General features: G+C 45.5%; 1 protein-coding gene across 3 annotated transcripts; it reads right to left on the reverse strand.

Annotated features, from left to right (window-relative positions):
- TP53INP1 (tumor protein p53 inducible nuclear protein 1) lies at positions 1–11,115 on the reverse strand. Of its 3 annotated transcripts, XM_085221440.1 has the most exons (5): positions 10,965–11,115; positions 8,359–8,642; positions 7,550–7,901; positions 5,684–5,717; positions 3,372–3,534 (listed from the first exon to the last, which is right to left on the reverse strand). In XM_085221440.1, the coding sequence occupies exons 2-5, from the start codon at positions 8,468–8,470 to the stop codon at positions 3,517–3,519; spliced, it is 516 nt and encodes a 171-aa protein (XP_085077566.1). In that variant the 5' UTR covers positions 8,471–8,642; positions 10,965–11,115; the 3' UTR covers positions 3,372–3,516. The 3 variants fall into 3 exon arrangements, with proteins under 3 accessions (XP_085077565.1, XP_085077564.1, XP_085077566.1); XM_085221439.1 differs by lacking the exon at positions 5,684–5,717 and having other exon boundaries at positions 1–3,534; positions 7,550–7,898; XM_085221438.1 differs by lacking the exon at positions 5,684–5,717 and having other exon boundaries at positions 1–3,534.
- Between the last annotated feature and the right edge of the window lie 5,627 nt (positions 11,116–16,742).

Raw genomic sequence — 16,742 nt, forward strand, 5'->3', positions numbered from 1 at the left:
TTTTTGAATAGGCCATTTATTGAGAGTTCAGATCATGTCTCCCCACGGTGCATAACACACCATGAAAACAAAATACAGAAGATCGCTTCAGTAAATACACACTGGTTAAGCAATGCTACTTTTTGGCAAAGTGCTGTATTTCGTCAGCTTTCGGCTTGTGTTAAACTATTAAAAATAAGAGCGAGACATTCTTCCATATCAAAAAGACTGCTACAAATAGAAAGTGGCTCTGGAAAGAAGCTGCCATATATGCATAGACTGATGTACAGTATTAATCCTATCTGAAATGTCCCTTTTGTATCTTCAAGTTTGCTGTGTAAAGTTACACCTAGAAGGCACAGTTTAAAATGCAGATCTGTCTGTTGACCAATATATGAAAATATCATTTCAGCAAAATTCATGAATATCAATCAGTTTGAGACACTGCAAGGCCTCCACTTTTACAAGAAAAAACACATTTTAGTACAGTTCAAAAACCATATAAAAAGCCACACAGCTCACTATTAAAATGAAAAATCAAAACAAATCTAATCACCCAATAGCTCCAGGCATAAAATGGGACTAGACCAACATAAATACTTAAAACAAATTAACAAAAAGCCATTGATGCAGTACTATCTCACACAACAATACGGTTTCCAATATCACAAGTTGAGAAGCACAGCTTTGTGCAACAAAACAGTTTATATCCTGAAAGATATAGCAGTTCATCACCAGAAAGTTATCTAGTAATGTAGTATTAAAAAAAAAAGATCAGTTTCTCCCAACTCTAGGAGCAGTCTAAAGTTGCATTTACTTGCCTGCTAAGAAGAACAGACCAAGGCTCTCATTCTAATGCCTGGGAGCCTTTATACTCTCAATTCCATCTCCCTGTTGAGATCAAAGGATTACTTACTCCTTCCAACACAGGGAGGTGGAGACATCATCTTCCTTCATTTAACTTTAAGAAAATTAAAGCTGAAGGAAAGTAGTTACTTGATATATCAAGAAAAAAAAAAATACAGGAAAGCACAGAATTTTCCTGAGCTTGAAAGTTGGCAGTGAGGAGAAGGAAGTTTAAGCTGGACAAAGAGTTGGAGTGGTAAAGGTAGATCATCTGAGGCAAGTAGAAGTTCATGCCAGATACAGATACGTACAAACGCAAGACTGGAGAGACTACAGCTACTTGGAGATAAACCAGAGCATTTGGACCACAAAAGTTTTGTATGAACATGGGTACATAAGGCTTTAAAGAGCAGTAACACCCTCACTGCTATTTCTGAGCCTCATAACATGGCCAATTTTGTTCTCTTTCCAGTTCACACAAACTCCATGTGTTTTAAAGACCAGCGTATCCAGGAAAGCACCACTTGCTCTTACACATGCATGTATTTGCCAACATCCCCTTGCAACGACCCTATCTAATCCCAGGTAAGCAGCAAAACTGAAGTGAGAAATGAAAACTGAAATAAATGCTGTTTTCTGCATACTAGGTATGCTCCCCAGCAATTCCAGCTGCACTATGTGCAGTAACTACATCATGCACTACACTCTAACTACATCAATACTAATTCAAATTGTTGGGCTTCTGAGAAAATTTGAAGCATTTGGATGGATTCAGAAAACAAGTGTTGCAGGTCTGGAACAATTCACATTGACATCACCCAATTTCCAATGCTCCCCACATGAGTCCTTATGGAAACTTCTGTCTAAGGATTACTGGAAGACATGACTGAATGCAACATTAACACTTTAATGCCCTAGGCACCCAGCACAGGGAGGGGAAAAAAAAAAAAAAAAAAAAGGACCACACAACATTTGAGCACTGACAGAAAGGAGGTAAAATTACTTATTCCCCCTTTTTTTTGTGAGAATTTGTTCCCTCTCTCCTTCAAAGAGATTTAACCCACTTTCTAGATTACCTATCAGTGTTCAGTGTGGCTGCAGTGTAATGTACAATCTATTAATAAGCTGGGTTTTTTTTTTTTTTTTTTTGCCTTTAAGTGCCCACCTACTTCCAATGTATCTTGCAGAATGTTCTTAAGAATGAATACTTAAGTATGAATACTTAAGTATTTATTAGTTTTGAATGGCTTTTCTTTCCTGGTGGCCCACAAAATTAATATTCAGTCTTTCTGCTCTCTGTTGACTTAAAGAAAAAAACACTGCTGAAGTGCCTCAAATTTAATATACCATTATCTGTATTTAGTTCTGTAAGACTGTTTCAGCACTCTCTTCTCCTTGCTACCCACTGCCCTTCATTTCCAGTCACAACTGATCTCAGACTTGATTAAGTGGGAGGACAGGTGAGAAGAGTTAGAAGAACTTCTATCAGAAGTCCTCCTTCCAGCTATTTTCGAGCAACTCTCAGCCTGTAAACAAGAAAATCTAACAGCAATCTGCAGCTCAGAAATAACTGAGCATCAGCCTGACTTCTTAGAAAAAGCAGTCAGCTACCAGTGGGATTAGAAGAACAGTTGATCCACTATTTTTTGGGGTAACTAGACTACAGAACAAATGGAATAGATTAGGTTTTAGAAGAAATTGATCTTCTTCAATAATAAAGAGAGTTAGAAAGGGAAGAGAACTCGAACTGTACCAAGTAGAACAGTTCAGCTCTCCGGGTTATGCATCTGTACTTAACCCATAGGCCCACTTTTCCTTTCACTCCACTGTGAGGTACTTCATCTGTAACACCAGTGCCATGGATACTGCGGAAATACCAAAGGGACGTTTAACCCTTTTCTGATACTCACATTAAGTACCTAACACAACTACACAGACTCCATGCAAACACAGGTAGGTACTAGGCAATTCAGATTAGTTGTCCTTGTAACAGTTCAGCATAGCTACGTAATATCCACTAGCAGCTACAGTATTTCCTTGTTAGAACTTAATCATGTATGCCCAATACAGAGAGATACACAAGCTGTCAAGTACTTGTCATTAAAGCATATGGCTAACTTCAAATTTTCAAACTCCACTTTGATGAATGCAAAGACGTAACTGATTTTCTATCTCAGTCTTTTAAAGAAGCTTAACTATCTATGAACCTATCTATACATAGTAGATAGGTCAGCACATGAGCTACTGTACTGACAGGCTTCTAAGACACCCATATTTAACATAATTTAGACTTGCAGCAAGATTTTTGGAGATGTGTCACTTCAACCAAATGCATCACTAGTTGTGTGATTGTGTCTGAGGGAATCGATGATCAGCAGCAGGCTGACCACACTTACCTATGCATGAAAACATGAGCAACCTAAGAAACAATCAGATCATAGATTAAAACACGAGAGCCATCAGTAATTGAACTGACGCTGGCAAGGCTGGTGAACAAACAGTCCGTTGTGCTTGATATGCCGAGAGTGGCAATCCCTGGTGAGGTTTTGGCGACGGAGACCATTTCTGTTGAGATAGTGTCTTTCGCTGTGTTCTTTTATCCAGTGGGTAGGACGAAAGCTCTTGTTTTTTTCCAGAAAACTTGAACGAGTAGGAAGAGCTGTGACAAAGCAGTGAACACGCTGTCCTGTTTCATTTCGGGCCTCCAGTCTAGAAACAAAAGAAGCACATTTAGATTGTTTCCGAGTTAGGTCTGAAAGATGCAAGCTACGGAGGGCACGAGAAGATGAACATCCAGCATTTCAAGAAGGAGCACACTGACTGTACTGGACAAAGATCTGGGCTCAAGTTAAGCCAAGCCAGTTTAAGAAAATCAGATTGGTAAGCAGCACTGCCAACTTGCTTTTGCCACCAAGGCAACACAATAGCTTTTGGGCTTCTGGTGTATTATGCCACTGTGCCCTTACTTTCCCACTCCACTTCCCTAACCTCACAATACAGCACAGATCAGAACGTGCGTCACCGATCCAGCTTTAGAAGACTTAAATTTATCCGACAGGCAAAGTTTGGTTTAAAGAAAATCACCTTGAACACTGGTTGTTTGAGCTGAAAACAAAAGCACACTAATGAAAGCGTACATTTGGATTGTGAGCAAGTAAACTCAATGTTCATGCACAGGAGTGGGAAAGACAGACAAGTTGCAACACACGCTGGAATGATCTCAAAAGGATCATTCTCTAAACAGTCCTCTTGATTTTACGAGTGGAGAGTCAGCAGTTTTGGCAAACCTTTGCATCATGCACTAGTGAGAAACAAAACAGCAGCCTATGCAAGCAGGGACTGATATACTGAGAGAGGACTTCCCTACTTCACCAAACAATCATTGGCGTTTCCTGAAACTTCAAGAGCAAAGGTAAAAATAACTTGGTGGTTTTAGAACTGAGAAAAGCAAATCCCAGGTCTGAGAGCCACAGCTGGCGTGAGACCAGAGGCACCAGTGTTAATGGTCTTCTCCCTTCCCAAGCTACCAGTGAGCAACTCACTGGTACCCAGAAAGGTGTCTGAGAGGCCAGGAGTTTGCTTAAGCATGAGCAAGAAATCCCTTCAGAAATCTGTCTTTTAGCAGTAGCATGCCTCTATGAAGTATTTTTTGGGGGAGAGGGATTAGTTTGCATTTATTATACAACATCCCCATGGGCTCCTGGAGAGTCTGTAGTAAGCGTGGACTGCCATGACCACGGTTCATCCTTCTCAGTCTCCTCTAGGAGGTGACTGGCACAGGGTTGAGCTCCTCTACCTGCCTCCATCCCATGTAGAAGGATGTAAATGCTCTGTCAGAGTGGAACTTTGCCCCTACTCTCTCCTTTTTTCTTTTAAATATCAAAATCCACTTAATCCACTTGCTTTTTAAGCTCCTAGGTGACTTGAAGCAACTGCGCCAAAGCCTACAGAATAGCAATATGATATGCTCATTTTCTTCTCTCCATTCATTGGATTTATCCTAAATCTAGCACTTCAAAAATGAAGCAAGAAACAAGTGATAAGAACACAAACCTGCTCAGCAGATTGCACCAGCTCAATTTACACAAGGGTGCCTGCAAACATGGGGCTACCATTTTCCATATATAATGGCTTCTTCATAAGTTCCATAGTGCTGGAGCTGGAACTCCAGATGAAGAGAAAGCCTTAAAAAGTTAAGAAGCCATACCACAGTGTGCTTTTGGAATGTGTTTTTCCTAAACACACTTTTACTTCATGTCATTAGCTAAAGAAGTGCATTAACTGCTAATCCTAAGTGTTGTGACTTATTATGGGAAAAAATACAACTGACTGAAAGAACACAAGAAAAGTTTGTGCCATCCTTTCACTTTGGCAGGAATTTAGAAGTAACAAATGAAGTCTTTCAGTATTTTGGTATCTCAGTGGCTGCCTTCAGTAGCCAGGCCCTAGTGAGCCCCAGGCACCGGGAGAACTGGGTTGATGAGCCTCTAACCACATGGTCAAAAACATCTTTTTAGAGGGGCTGTATCTAAAGCCAGCCTGCTGCTCCATACACTTTGTGTGCCCAGCATCTGTGCTGCTAGAAAGCACTGCTACTAGTTACAATACACAGCCAGATCTCACAAGAAACACTAAAGGATTCAGACCCCACACCAATTAATATTTTAAAGTAATTTTTCTGCACTTAGCATTTAGGCTTGTTAACGCAGATGTAGTTAGGCTTGATCAATTTACATTATTCAGCACAAAGGTTAGTCCTAAAAAGGAGTACTGTTTTGGCATACAAGGCTCTAGAGGAAGCAGTGTTGCTAGCAAACTGATCAAACAAGAAGCACTATCCCAAAACAGCAGTACTTACTGTGCCAGTGTGCCTTAAGCAGCTTTTCTTGGCCCTACAACATTAAACGGCCAACCATTAAACCACTGGGGACTTAAAGACAGCTTTCAAAGCTTACTGTGCTTTCAGCACAATTGATTTTCCCAGTTTGTGATTTATCTCAGCTTTAGACTTGAGATCAACCCCCAGTTCTGCCACCCCACATAGTTGTGTTTTATACAGAGGTCTAGATCCTCTGATAAGGTAACAAATGAGAAGACAGCATGTGGAAATTTAATCATACACCAGTTGGGAAACTAAAGCTGAGATACTCAACACATTAAGGTTGCCTAACTCCACTGCATAACATAACACAAGATTCTTCTCCCAAATCATTTATATCATTGCCTCCTGCAAAGAAGTCACCAGAGAAGCCAGTATCTGACTTCAGGTGTTACTATCCACTGGAGACTACTCATCAAAGCTGGTCTTTCCTTTACTAGGCCATGCCTAAGAGCCTACAGTTGTCCTGCAGACTCCTTCTAACCCAAATTTTAAAAGGTGCCGAGTGCATATAGCTTCCCCCTAAGTTCAGCTAGATCCTCAGTGTTTGACATCACAAACTGCCCTCCTCAGATAATCACAAGGAATGCCATGTTCTGCACATGTGCTGGTATCAGCACTATGCTCAAAACACAGCAACGTGCACCATCTCAGTCACTCACTTCTCTGAAGTGAACAGTTTAAACATGACAAGGACTTGATCCAAAGTCACTGGGCATCTACCTACAGCAGCTTCTCTGCACTTTCATTGTTTTCCCATACAAAACTTTCTATAATTTAAGTAACTTTGCTGTCAATCAGGATATCCAAAACATTCCACTAACTCCAATTAATGGAACACAGGCAAATGTGTAGTGACAGCAACAAAAATATATTTGCATGCATATACACACAATATATGGTCTAGATGCATATACTGGGCACTTCACAGCAAGGAAGCAGTGCACCAAGAAAACATATCCACAGTAATCTCACTTAGCAAGGTCTTTAGAACTCAAGGCTAAAATGGCACAACTTCTCACCTTGGTCTAAGTAGAAGTTTACAGTGCAAATTCTCACATTGAGGGATGCAAGTTTTGTTAAGTATTTCAGTTTGGGTCTGTTCCACAAGCTGTGTGTACAAGATTTTATCTTCTATCCCAACCTATTAGTAGGTTGAGAGTGATAAAAAGAAATAGACTTCCTTGTTCAGACTGTTGGAGTAACATTTTTCAACTCAAGGTGACAGAAAGGGTACTGACTAATGTTTATGATAAAATACACATGGCTATAGAATCATTTGAGTTGGAAGGATCTTTAAAGGCCATGTAGTCAAATTCACTTGCAGTGAACAGAGACATCTACTGCTTGATATGGTTGCCCAGAGTCCTACCCACCCTGAACCTGAATGTCCCCAGGGATGGGGCATACGCCACCTCTCTGAACAACTTGTTCCAGTGCTTTGCCATCCTTATAATAAAACTCTATACCTCCTGGCTAAATATCTTTTCTTCTAGTTACAAAGGGGGCAAAATGTCTTCCAAGCATACACAATCAGCTACAGAGATACCACCACCAGTCTCAACAGAACTTGAGCGTGCTCTGTAAGCAACCTCTGGGCTCCATAAATACACCTCTCAGTGTAAGAGCTGCACAGCTAATTTCCTCCTAGCACAGTCATCTCTTATAACATCTTTCTAGGCAGGCAGCCCTGATCACCCTACTCAACCTGTGTAGTATTCATGTTATTCACTCGCTCTGAAATAAGCTGGAAAATTCAGTATTAAGTGTCTATACTGATGAAGTAGAAACCAGATATATTTAGCAGCAGACGAGCAGCACTTGCTTGGCAGAAAGCAAAGGTACCTGGGACTGCCTGGTCTGCAGAATTCCTCATCCCCACATCCAGTGTCGCCGAGGCTGTGGCAGGCATTGTGGACAGCATAGACAGACATGCTCGGGTGCTCAATGAGGAGGTTCTCCATAGGGCTGGTTTCCACTTTGATGGCAGTCAGCCCACCTGCAGTGAAACATGGCGGAGGGGTGATGAACCAGCTCTCCTCCATGGGGCATGACTCAAATTGGATGAAGCACGACTCGCCAGCCTCAGGCAAGTGCTCCAGGGGAGATGGCAGGCAGGTGAAGACAGGCGAGCTGCCTGCAGGTGATGTTTCAGCAATGTCATCTTGCTCCGTGGTGCAGTTAGTGCAAGTGTCTGCTGCAGATGATCGGGGGAGCCATCAACATCAGCGATTGCAGAAAGAAACACAGCAAGGTCACACGTAGTCAGAAACAGGATATGAAACAAAAACAGAAACAAACCCCTATCAGTATGTACACAAGTTTTTATGAGCCAAGGGGAGGGGAAAAGGGAGTTCCCTGACAACGCAGGTTAGACACGTAAAGCAGCTGTTATCAGCAGAGCAATACAACTGTGTAATAAGTCAAACACACATTTTATCTGTACAAGTGGTTCTGCTGAAGCTCATGTCAGGCTTATAAACCTGATGTAATTTTTCTCACCAGTTTACATAACACATTTTGGTGCACGTGTTCAGAAGGCACTCTGCACTTCCATCAACTTTGCCTTCACCAAGTTTCTGCTGACTGTATGGCTTCTTCACATGGAAACAGAACCAGTATGGGCTAGAGCTCACGTCTGACAGGTGCCTTACCTATGAAGTCAACTAGAATCCACTCGTCATCTTCTTTCTCACTGAACTCTGGCTCTTGGCTGGACAAGCCATCAATCTCTCCCATGAACATGTTATTTAACCTCTGGAACATTACTAAGGCAGGAACAAGACTTTGGCTAGTAGATCTTTATATCCAAGGTTCAAGGCACAGCTCACTCTGTTCTAGCACGGTGGCATAGACTTGAGATTAAAGTGCACAGATGCTTTATTAGTTTCGGTACAGGACACCGAGAGTCATGGCTGGTAAACAGTTTGTGTTAAACCTGCAAAAAAAATAGTGACAGGTGTCTTAGTGACAAAGCAGCAGAGAGCGTGCTGAGGGCAGCAAACTGAAGCCCTCTCACTGGTGCAGGGTGAGGGACCAGCAAAAGTCTGTCCCAGGAGACAGCAGACCCACTGGCATCCCAGTGACACACAGAAGAAGCCCAGATCCCTCCAAAGCCTTCCTCCCAGGCCCTCCCAGCTCTGCTCTACTGTTGGCCCACACCTCTAGGTGAGAATATCTACACAGAACCCAGGCCCACCAAACCCTCCCTCAGCACCGACCTCACTGACTTCACGGAATGAGGAGAGGCGACTTGGTTTAATTACAGTAATGTTTACTTCTTAGCATACTTCTCTAGATCTGTGTAATGACAGCCAGCAAGCCTGAGCCCTGCACACAGTGGTTGGGATGAGGGCACCCAATTGTTGCTGAGAGCTGAGCAGCCAGTTGTCCCCACACTGGCATGCTGACAGCCCTTGAATATCCATGTATAACCCAAGGAACTGAAGCCAGATGAATAAGTAACAGCTACATGTGAGTGTTCAGTCCCTAAACTTTTCTCATCTCACCAGAACAACATTTGAATTACTTCAGCTTGTTGGAATTCTTACAGAGAAATGCCTGCTTAAATAATTAACTAAGGAAAACGATATGCAGATATCCATCCAGAAAGGGACAGACACCACAGCAGACAAAACCAACCAACAGTACTCCTTACAGGCTGCATCCTTTAACAAGGCCTGCATGCCACCTCACCCACAGCCCTCAGACCGCACTAATGAGGCACACTGGCTTTCAATGTCAGTGTGCTGTTTCCTCCTCTCCACTACAAGGAAGATGCATGGTAACATCTGAAACTGCATTGACTTTAGTTGTTTTTCTAGAAAAGAGCTTTTTAACATGCTATGTTTTCACCTGATACGAGGCCATTAGACACCAAGCAGTAACATTGTTACTGAGAGTCAGCAGTGGGAGAGGCAGGGGAGAATCACACAGTCATTGAGTCTGGAAACAGTGAACTAGTCCGACTGTCAACCCATGCCCACTAACCACATCCCTTAGTGCCACACCAATGCATTTCTTGAACACCTCCAGGGACCACGACTCCACCACCTCCCTGGGCAGCCTTTTCCAATACCTCACCACTCTTTCTGAGGAGAGACTTTTTCTAATATCCAACCCAAATTGCCTCTGGCACAGCTTAATGCCATTCCCTCCCATCCTACTGAGGATTATTATTGAAGTTATTATTATTGAGGTTACCTGACAGAAGAGGCAAACCCCTGGGCAGCCTGTGCCAGTGCCTCACCACTCCTGAGATTTTTCCTAATATCCAACCTCAACATTCCCAGTGCAATGTAACACCATTCCCTCTAGTCCTGTCACTGTTACCTGAGAGAAGAGGCCAACCCTCACATTACACCAGCCTCCTTTCAGGCAGTTGTAGAGATCAATAAGACCTCCCCTGAGCCTCCTCTTCTCCAGCCTGAACAACGCCAGCTCCCTCAGCCACCTTCCACAAGACTTGAGCTCCAGACCCCTCACAGCTCTGCTGCCCTGTCCAGGACACACTCCTGCACCTCGATGTCTCTCTCGTATTGAAGTGCCCTAAACTGAACGCAGCACTCAAGATGCGGCCACACCAGAGCTGAGCACAGAAGGATGATCACCTCCCTGCTCCTGCTGTGGCAGCGCTATTTCTGATACAAGCCAGGACGCCCTTGGCCTTCTTGGCCACCTGGGCACACTGCTGGCTCACGTCCAGCCGGCTGTCAGCTAACACGCCCAGACCCTTTTCTCCGTTCAGCTTTCCAACCGCTCAGCCCTACGCCCGCAGCGAGGCACGGGGCCGCTAAGACCGAAGCTGGGGACGCGGTTGGATGAGGGCGGCTGAACGAGCAGCGCCCCGCCCAGCGCACAGCCCAGCTGCCGGGACAGAGGGACGCGCTGGAGAAAAGAAACGAATTTAAGGAAAAGAAAAGAAAGAGCCGAAGAACAGAAGAACTCCGGGCCGTCAGACTCCGCTTCTCCCGCTGTAGCTGGGCTGGCTGTTCCCGCTGCCGCCAGGCGGCTCCCGGGCGCTCCCGGTCGGGCTACGGGCGCTGCGCGGCGGGCGCCGCTGCCCGACCCCACCGACCCGGGGGGAGCGCAGCGTACGGGACCCCGCGGGGCTCCTCCGGGACGCAGCCATCTCGCCCGGCGGAGACAAAGCGGTGGCGACCCGATTCCTCCGGCCGCCCTTCCGGGTGCGGCGGGGACGGGCAGCCGGGTGGCGCTCGGAGCCGAGAAGCGAGCCGGGACCGCCTGGCCCCGCACTCACCTCTGGACCGCACCGCGCTGCCGCTCCCAGCGCCGCAGCCGCGCCAACTCCGCGCCCCGCGCAGCCCTTTGTTGTTATAGCGGCGCGCACAGCTGACGGGCGACCCCGCCCCGCGCCCAATCGGCGCCGCCGGCGGCTGTCGCTAACGCACGTGACGGAGGGGCGGGGCCGGCGGGGCGCGCTGCCGCGGGACGGGGACGCGCAGCGCGCGCGGTAGGGCTGCGTGCGTTCAGTTGGTGCTCGGCTATGGCGGTGTTCGCTGGGAGCCGTGCGGGTGGACTTCATAGAATCATAGAACGGCCTGTGTTGAAAAGGACCTCAAAGACCATCTAGTTCCAACCCCCTGCTATGTGCACAGTCGCCAAACACCAGGCTGCCCAGAGTCACATCCAGCCTGGCTTTGAACGCCTCTAGGGATGGGGCATCCACAACCCCAAAAACATGTGAAAATCACCACAGATAGGAGAATTACTTATTTTCAGAGTTAGTGCTCCCAGGAGCGAATGGGGTCTGTGTGGAGGTAACGCATGCCTGGGAGCCAAAGGCAGGCGGGGCCAAAGGTGACTTTAGAGAATCAATGCCCCGTGGGATGTGTGTGTATTACAGAATTATACTGTGTTAGGGCTTGTTAATTGAGGCTGCACAAAGTGCTTCAGGAGGTGAAAGCCACCGTGTCTGGGTCACCTTGGGTCAGCAACCATGTCAACGTGGCCATCCTTGCTCACAGTGACTTTTACATTAAAATTATGCATCGATGAATTAGCACAATGTATTTTTCTGGCTCAGTCAAGCCCTTGGGTTGCATCTGAGAGGCCCAGAGAGGAGACAGCCTGGGCCTTACGGCTGTGAAGTCCCTGGGAGAGGTTCTCCTCTCCCTGCAGCACTGCTCTCACATCCCACATCTCCCTTCCTCCTTGTGATACCCCACATCACGAAGTGGAGACACAGTGACCCTCCTAGCTGTCCCCACCGCTGCTGCCATTGGAGCCCAGCAGGCAAGGGAACAGCAGTTCCTGTGCTCCGAGACTAGCTGGGCACAAAGGCTGGCTCAGGGATTTCCTCAAGGAAACTGACATTTGTATTTGCATGCAGACAAAAAAAAAGTGATCTTGGGAGCAATGACCTGCTCATACTTCCACCATGCCCCGGCACTCCAAGTATCGTAAAAGCAGGAAGTAATTGGGCAGCTCTCCCCTGCTAGTTTTGCAGCACACAGCATGCACTGTACATGTCTGGCTGTTCCCTGCCACACCACCACCAGTTGCAGGGGGTGCCTCCAGCTCTTTCTTCCTCTTCCAAACAGAGATAAATACAGATCGCTTGCAAACTATCACTCCAAGCAGTTTGCATGAACATCAATCACTTGTATGCAGCACGAGCTCAGCATATCTGTAAAGGAACCTCCCAGCCATTCTTCTTTCCTTACACATCCGCTTCCAAGGTTTCCTGCCTCAAATTTAGGCACAAGCCCCTCCAGTTGTTTAACATACAAGGTGTTGGAGCAGGCCCAGCACAAAAAAACACACTCTCATATATATGTCCATGTGCAAAATGTCCTTTTGTGAAAGTCGACATTAGGTTTAACATCAGGTTTAGCCACTTCCTTTCCTGCTTTCCTTCCTCTGCCTTTGGTTAGTGCAGAGCTTTCTGCAGTGTTGGCTTAATGACATCAAATTAGTTGGTCCTGTTGTAAGTCACAGTCTGTAATGCTATTTTCCAAAAAGCAAGCTACACTTGTGAGTGAGAGCAGCCCCCTCCAGACTTATGCAGAACAGGTGCCAGAGACCTGTTTCTGTGTTTCTAGAGTATTGAAGTGAGCAAACTCAATAATCCAGTTTGGATGTGACCAGGAACCCCACAATTTGGCTAACAGGGCTGGGGAGGTGGAGGTTACAGGACATGCTCCTTCAGATTGGACTGGAAGAAGCTAGGGTTTGGTTTTCTGGGGAGGAACTATGATCTGAAAACATCAACTCTGCCAGCCCTCTCACAAACAGGCCTTGGATAGACAGGGGAAAGCTTGTTTTCCTTTAGGAACTGTCAAGATGTAATCCCTTCATTTCACATTGTTGGAGAGCAAAACCAGGTGTTATTCAAATGTTCATTGGCAGGAAGCCACTGTAAATCCCTGCCACATTAAGAAATAATGGTGAGCTTTAGCCGTGCTTCAAGCTCTTTTCCTTGACTCCATCCAAAATGAAAACCCTGTCAGAAGGCCGTGTGGGTTTTCTGAGAATGCCTCCGTCGTTCTGCATTCAGAGCGGAGTTGTGAGCTGGGGCTGTCGGGTGGGGGGCACCTCCATGGGCAGTGCTACACAGAGCGCGGGGCAGCAGTGCAGGTCCTCATGTCATCAGGTGAATGATTTTCTCCTCCTGAGGCACTCAAGTGTTTTCTGTCAGAGCTGGCTGTCCTCTCATGTTTGTTTCTTGTGCTAGAAAAAGCCCAGCACTGCTCACTGCTCCTGCCTGAACCTGTCGACTCCTTCAGCACTCTCTAACAGAAGACCCTGGTACACCTCCAGCACAGCCAGAAGCCACGCTCTCTGAGTGCTTTCAGCCTTGCTTTGTGGTTGGAGGCTTTCCAGGAGCACATCTCCTGCCTAACTCAAGGGAAGTGGTCCCATCACTCAGCGAAGAAAAGACCTGGGGATTTTTTGACTTCGGCACTGAACTTGTCTTTGTTACACGTAAGAAACTCCTGTACATCATTTATGAGATTCCTAACCCGGATAGGTTATTACTGTGGCTGTTAGCCCTTCCAGTTTTTGTTCTTTATTTCAATGGTGATGTCACAGTGGTGGGCATCCCACATGCTGGCCAGTGCTCTTGAGTAACACTCAATGCAGGGGAAGCTGCTGCTCAATCAGAAGTTGTTCTGCACCCACTGCAGGCTGAGCTTAGGACAAACGTACCTTGGTGCCATGATTTATTTCCTGCACTGGATTTATCTTTGTAATGACTGTCAGTTAATGCTTGGTGAAGGGATAAGTATCTCTCTCTCTCTGTTGGTAGCACATCCGTGTTTTAAATCATGTGGGAATGACAGATGGTGATAAAATATTAGAAGCTTGCAGAGCTTCCTCCTTAAATTGCCTGCTCGCAGCATGTTTTGTTGTGGGGCCAGCCATGCTTAAACCCTTTCTTAAATTTTTTTTTGCACAGCCACAGAGTCTGCAGACATGCACTAACCATCTCTGAGGCATTTCTGGTCTTAGTAGGGATCCACTTGTTTCCTTTTGGCTTTCCCACTGATTCATCAGCTTCCCAAAATAGAAAGCACTATCTTTGTTTTGTTGTGATGAGTTACAAAAGAATTAATAACATCAGCTTAGCACCAAGAAATACAAATCAGGTCATTCTAAAATGTCCTTGGATTTCATTCGCAAAACTCCATCCAATTGTGCATTACCATTACCTTAGAAAGAGCTCCTGCTCTTTGCAGTACAAAGCATTTGATCCCACACTGTAATTCTTTTCAGCCGTGGGTGTTTCTTGCAAGTTCTGAGCCCAGAGTTTCTCCACATTACTCAGAATGGCCTCAGGAGATAAAAAATGTGCCAAATACCTCCGAAAGAAGATCAAATATCTTTTGGGCTCTGTGCACCCCTTGCTTGCTTAGGACACACATGGTGAATGCCAGCACTCTGTGCCAGCAGAGCTCTGCTGAATGAATCCATGCTGCGGGAGGCCTTGCTGCACTAGACAGCATCTCACAGGAGCGAGGTGCCGGAGTTCTCCTTGCATACTGAGTCACTGTAACTGTGAATCTGCTGTAACATCCAACTGAAGGGCTCTTTTCAGATCGCAGTTTAAAACTGGTTATGCACAACAACAAACCAGCGAGATCTGAGTGTCTGCAGGATTGAGTGCAATGAAGCCTCTTGGCAAGAGACAGACGCCACGTGCCCTTCCTGGCTGGAAAAGCCAGTTTTCACAGAGAGGTACAGCTTCTATGCAAAACAAGATAGCTCCCCAGGTGCCAGCAAAGTTTTCAGTAAATCGTGCCAGTGAGGTAGCCTTGTCCAGCTGCTATAGCAAGAGACCTGTGCTTCGGGTTCAGTTGCTGTGGGGCTTTGGGCAGGCTGTGTAACTCTGCTCGAGTTCCTCATAGGTAGGATGTGGTCAGGTAGCCAGCCAGGCACTGAGGGGTGATGCAAGAGGCCTCGTGCACTTAACCCGCTGTGCTGTAGGCTCTCCAAGAGCTTCTCCAACTCTGAGTTGTCAGAAAGGCTCTTTGATGACAGTGAAGTCAAACTGCTCCTGGATTATTCTTCCAGGTAGCATGAGGTCTGAATCCCAGAGTTACGTGTATGATTCAGTTCTTGTCCATAGACACACCAAAATGACACTTCCTGACTGTGAGTGAAGCATGACAGAATGTGACAACTCAACAGTGACATTGCCAGCAGTCTCCAAGCACCAAGATTACTGAGGCTCAACCCTAAGAGCTGATGTGCTAATTTACTACATGCGTTCCAGTATTTAATGCACGCGTTCTGAAGATGCATCTTTCAATGCTGTGGAGAAAGGGAAGGTTCAGGTTGGATATTAGGAAAAAAATATTCTCAGAAAGAGTGGTGAGGCGTTGAAACAGGATGCCCAGGGAGCTGAAGGAGTCACCATTCCTTGGAGGTGTTCAAGAGACGTGGAGATGTGGCACTGAGGGATGTGGTCACTGGGCATGGTGGGGCTGGGCTGATGTTTGGATCAGATGATCTTAGACTTTTTTTCCAACATCAATGATTCTATGAAGTATTATAAATGTGTTTTTTTTTTTTTTTTCTTTTTTATAAAAAAGTGTCTGGCAGAAGCAGAGCCTGGGAGTGTCTTCCAGGGATTTTGGAAAAACATCACGACTGTGGTTGTGACAGAATGAGGAATGTGTTGTAAGAAAACACAGCTCATGAGAAGAGCTAAATAAAATACATTTAAATTGAAAGAATTCTTTTTTTTTCTTTGAATTTTCTAAATCTCATCACCCTAATGTCAGTGTTTGAATAATTAAAGTGGTGTAACAAGATGCAATTGCCAGAGCTGCAAGGACAGTAAACATAACTGCACTATTATCAGGACGAGCTGAGCCTCCAGTGATGCAAGAGGTCGGACAGCTGTAATCACACCACTGCACTTGGAATAGGGTCAGCACAGGGGCCACATGCAGCCTGAACATGAACACATTGTACCTGGGCTCTGGAGCTATAATTAGAGCAAAGCTGAAGGTTTATAGACCCCAACACAAAGTGGTATGAGATAGATAAAAGAAATGGAAGTAAATTGGACAAAATATGAGTTTAATATTCCAATTAGCAATGCCACATTGTCTTAATTTCAGCTAGGATGGAATTAGTTTCTTTAGAGTGTCTGGAATTATGCTGGTTTTGGTTCTAGGATGAAAACAATGCTGATAACACACCAGTGTTTATAGTTGCTGCTACACAGTGTTATACAGAGCCAAGGCCTCCCTCTTCTGCTGCTCAGGGGGCAAGTTGGGCAACGGTTGATGGCTAGTGAGCAATTGCTTATGTGTTTCTTGTTATTCATTTATACATATACATAGAGAGAGAGAGAGTCATAACTATTGTCCTTGTCCTTTTCTCTATCTTAGTAAATAGTTTTATCTCAACCCACGAGTTCTACTTTTTTCCCCCCAGTTCCCTTCCCCATCCCACTCAGGAGAGGAACAAGCGAACAACTGTGTGGTGCTCAGCCACCTGCTGGGTTAAACCACAACACACATTAAAAAATTAACTGCACACTTGTTGTTAGTGGAAAAAAAAA

This window comes from Meleagris gallopavo, chromosome 3 (genome assembly GCF_905368555.1).
Source record: "Meleagris gallopavo chromosome 3, MGAL_WU_HG_1.1, whole genome shotgun sequence".
Classification (NCBI taxonomy): domain Eukaryota; kingdom Metazoa; phylum Chordata; class Aves; order Galliformes; family Phasianidae; genus Meleagris; species Meleagris gallopavo.

Excerpts from the sequence above, each read along its gene's own strand:
- TP53INP1 (XM_085221438.1), bottom strand. The coding sequence starts at position 8,470 with ATGTTCCAGAGGTTAAATAACATGTTCATGGGAGAGATTGATGGCTTG. Across the intron at positions 7,902-8,358 it reads GATTCTAGTTGACTTCATAG|CAGACACTTGCACTAACTGC; the intron begins GTAAGGCACCTG and ends GATCATCTGCAG. Across the intron at positions 3,535-7,549 it reads TGCAGACCAGGCAGTCCCAG|ACTGGAGGCCCGAAATGAAA; the intron begins GTACCTTTGCTT and ends TTTTGTTTCTAG.